This window comes from Leucopleurus acutus (assembly GCF_964270905.1).
Source record: "Leucopleurus acutus genome assembly, chromosome: 20".
Classification (NCBI taxonomy): domain Eukaryota; kingdom Metazoa; phylum Chordata; class Mammalia; order Artiodactyla; family Delphinidae; genus Leucopleurus; species Leucopleurus acutus.
Window position 1 is genome coordinate 2,813,149 of NC_139162.1, and position 4,351 is coordinate 2,817,499.

A 4,351-nucleotide genomic window follows, 5' to 3' on the forward strand; every position below is an offset into this window, starting at 1 on the left:
AGCTATGCAATGAAGGTGAATTTCTGACCATTTGTGTGTGTAGAACATATATACACACATGCATGTATGTATATACATACACACGTGTATACATATATGTACACATACACTTTTATCACTGCACATACACCTGCCATATCCCCTATTATGATCAGTGTACTCATAAGTGTGTGTGTATGTGTGTGTGTGTGTGTGTGTGTGTGTAATCAAGGCTTAAACCAACGATCATCTACAGGAACCAGAATCTGTTCCCTTTGTTTAGAGGAGAACACTGAGGCATACTTCAGATTGCCAAAGACCAGAATGATTTGGTTGCTTTTAGTTTACTTGAAATCTGGGTGATTTTGTTTTTATTAAGAGTAGAAACCTTTCCTTGCTCTCATTGATCCGTAATTTGGAGCACATGACTAAACTGGAACATTAGAACAGCTGTTTGGATTGCTAAGTGCCACAGCCCCTCTCTCTCTCCAGTAGGAAGGAAAACACATGGAATTGCATAGAATCCATAGAAATGACCCCACTGTCCGTTTCTCTTTGCTTTCCTAAACCAGATGAATGTGGGGATTAGGTAACAGAATTCCTCTTTATGTATGTATAAACACCCTTACAAAGTAATACATACTCCTGCCTTTTTTTTCTTTGCCATAAAAATAATGTTTGTGGAACTTTTTGGAACTGTAACTCTAAGATAAATGACAGTATTTTTTAAAATGACAGTATTCGATTATTTGCTTCTCCAGAAAACAGGCATCATAACTTAACAAAACACACGAGATCTCAAATCAAACATAAAAAGAAAACATTAAAAATACATCCTACACAGCAGAATCTTCATCTTATTGCTGACATTCAGGCAGCATCCGCCAGTCCTGGGGTTTTCAGCTCCTACCCTCCAGTCCATGTTTGTGTACCCTCCCTCGGAAGCCAGAGCCTCCAGAGACACTGTTGGGGTTCCGAGATATAATCCCAGGCTCCCCTTTCTTGTTACACTGTTTGTTTATCCCCCCCCCCCCCAGTAATCCACTGAACCAGTCACTGAGAGGTTAATGAAAAAACAACTTTATTCACAGAGGCTGAGACTTCGGGATAACAAAATATCGAATGACGGCCCTTCCACCACATTTTAAGTTAATCACAGTGATCCTGGATCTCAACAATAGGATCTCATCAAAGTTCTTAACATCAAGGACCCTGAAGCTCGCCCGCCAAAGTGTTCCCACCAGCCCGGGCAGAAGGCAGTCATGGATGCATGTGGGTCGGTAGCACACGCCTTCAGGATGAATTCTCAGTAAGTCGGCTCTGTGCCTACTAGTTATTAAATTATTCTGCCTGTCCAAAATATCCAACATATTAACCAACAGGCTCTCCTGATGTGAAGTTTGTGTTCATTTTTATATGTCCTGGAAACTGCTCTAAAAAAATTTAGACTGTCTCCACCTCCCTCCAAGAACTCATGGCTTATTGTGCTTTTCCCACATCAGATAAAATTAAAGTAACTTGGAGGTTCAGGAAATCAAGTTTCAGAACCACCAAAACAACCCAAAGAGAGACACCATAAGAGGTTAGATGCATTTCCCAAAAGTTTCAAGCTGTACCGGGCTGTGAAAAATCTCAATTTTCGTAACCAGATCTTTGTCTCAGCCCCCTGCCTTCCCGCCCACCCCTCACACCAGACTTCCAGTCACCTCCATAGGTGTTTATTTAGCTGCAAGCTCTGGGCCTGCCTGGTTGGGGCTTAGAGGGAGGAGCCAGTTGCAGTCGGCTGGGAAGCCTCCCACCAAGCCTCCTGTTCCTTGGGGTCCAGAGAGCCGCCTCCACAGACACCAGTGGGCTCCCTTACTCTTGCTGGCACTAACCCATCTCTCCCTCTACTCGCTTTCCGTGTGTTTGTTTCACCCAACTCTTTTGATTAAAAGTAGTCCTTCACTACACAATTCTGGAAAATGTAGCAACGGTCAAGCCTAGATCTTGAAAAAAAACATGGAAGTGGAAAATCTTCCGCTGTCTTAGGCATCTTTGCTCCCCCTCACACACTTCCGGTGTCTCCAGAAATCTTTCGACCCTTAAACAAAAAAGCAAAGAGATAGGAGGCTGGCTATTGCTGGTAACATGCGTTGGCGAACGTGTATTGATTAACAAGCTATCATAATGCAACAAAATGCTAAATGATACAGAGTGCACTTTCGTAATAGAAGTTGTTAATACAGATGTTTTCAGAGGGCAATCCTTACAGTAAGAAGAATCAAGCATTTTAGCCAAAGAATATAGCATGTTCCTTTTACTATCTAGAAAGGAAAAGAGAAAAATTCTCCCTGGACTTCAGGGACAAACCCAGCTGTGAACACCCATCACCCCGACGAGCTCAAAGCCAAGGCCCAGGCCACAGTGACAACCGAGCTGGTGATGGTCAGACCGTGGCTCTCAGATAGAAAGGACCACACCGCGGCCATGTATCTGCCCTCGGGTTGTCTGCGCCCTCCCGTTCCCCAGACGCGCAGGGCCTGTCTGGGTAGCCAGTGGGACCGACCTAAGGTCAAGGCATTTTCCTGCTCCCACAGTAGGAGGTCTGAGATGCCCAAGTCCCAGCGTGGGCAATGTCTTTTAAATCTCCGAAGCTGCTCCGGGTTCTGGGAAGGTCCGCCTTGCAGGAGGCAGGGGAGTGTGCCCATCCCTGCGCAGAGGTTGCTAATACTTCCCAGGAGTCGGCAGAGGAAATCATTTTTTAAAAAACACGCGACTTCTTCCTCCAGCGGTGGGAGTCCTGGTTGCTCACAAGAAGCTCAGACCAGGGCAGGGGAAAGATCGGGCACTGTTTGCTCTACTGGAAATGAAGCACCGTGTCGGGGAGCTGCAGAGGGAAATAGGAGAGGAAGGGGATCCCGAGCTGGCAAAAGCCGCCCTGGACGTGCGGGTCGAGCATCAGGGAAGCGTTGAAAGGTGGACGGAGGCCGGAGGAGGTGGCCAGAAGCGAGGCGCCCAGACAGCCGCCGGGCCCCTGCTTGGCGCCCCCCGGGAGCTCGCCCCCTCCAGCCGGCTTTTGCCCCTGCCGTCCCGCCAGGATGCTGTCTATGCTGAAGCTCTTGGACTTGTCCGAGCTCTTCGGAGAGCTGCGGGAGGCGGGGCGCGGAGGGGACCGCGAGCCATCCACCGTGCGCGCGGGCTGGCTGGCGGCCACGGCCGCTGCGCCCTGGAGCGCGTCGCCTGCGTCCCCAGAGGGCGACACGGGCCTGGGCCAGTGGAGGGACGCCGGAGGAGAGGAGCCTTCCCGGAGGGGCGAGGGGCGCGCAGGCGCTCCCTCGTGGATGGTGGTCGCGGAGCGGGGGCGCGCTCCCCCTCTCCCCACCTCCGGCTGCGCTTCTGCGCCGCGCTCCTGCAGCTCGGCGCGGGCCCGCTTGGCCTCCGGGGCTCCGGGGCCCGGTTTGGGCTTCCTCTTCCGGCGCCGGTAGTTGCCATTCTCGAACATATCCAGGCAGCGAGGGTCCAGCGTCCAGTAGCTGCCCTTGCCGGGCCGTCCTTTCTCGCGGGGCACCTTGACGAAGCAGTCGTTGAGCGAGAGGTTGTGGCGGATGCTGTTCTGCCAGCCCTGTCGGTTATCCTGGTAGAAAGGGAAGCGGTCCATGATGAACTGGTAGATGCCGTTGAGTGTGACCCTCTGCTCAGGCGCATCCTGGATCGCCATGGCTATGAGCGCGATGTAGCTGTAGGGCGGCTTCTGGGGGGGCTCCACCCGGCCCGAGGCCGCCAGAGCGGCCGCGGGGGCGAAGGCCAGAGGCAGCCCGGGTCTCTCGGGGCCGTACAGATAGAGCATGGGAGAGGCGGCCAGAGCAGGCAGCCGGGGACTGAAGAGGTGGCTCATGGCGAGTGGGAGCCCGCGCTGCGCTCCGGCGTCGCAGGCGACCCAGGCGGCTTAGGGACTGTGCCCCGCGCCGCAAGGGCCCTCCAGGGGAGCCTGCCCTGCGCCTGCCTCCCGCTCTGCCGCTCTCCCCGGCGGCTCGGGGCTCTGTCCCTTCTTCATGGCTTTAAAAATGTTAAATAATTGTTGTAAGTTTGCTATTATATGTTGACTTAGCGCTGGAAAATAAATTGTCTATGATAAACAGTCGCTGTGTTCTCAGCCCACCCACATTAATTAAAATTTCATTGCTGAAAAACTCCAAGCTTTTCCCTCCACGTGTCTTTTTGATACCAGCCAATCGGTTTCGGGGTTATTCCTTCATTTGTTTATAGAATTAGTCTGTTGATAAGTCCGCCCACCCAAGTTGAATCAAGCTGTGTTTATTTGGAAAAATTTCCGGGCACCCAATATATAAACGCACTGATCTGATGTTTGAAATATCACGTCCACCCCTTG

The 4,351-nt window shown here is 51.5% G+C and overlaps 1 protein-coding gene across 1 annotated transcript; it reads right to left on the reverse strand.

Moving 5' to 3' along the window:
* Nucleotides 1-2,818: 2,818 nt before the first annotated feature.
* Nucleotides 2,819-3,856, reverse strand: FOXL1 (forkhead box L1; the record flags this gene model as incomplete). Its single annotated transcript, XM_082862688.1, has 1 exon — nt 2,819-3,856. The coding sequence occupies one exon, from the start codon at nt 3,854-3,856 to the stop codon at nt 2,819-2,821; it is 1,038 nt and encodes a 345-aa protein (XP_082718814.1).
* Nucleotides 3,857-4,351: the final 495 nt, after the last annotated feature.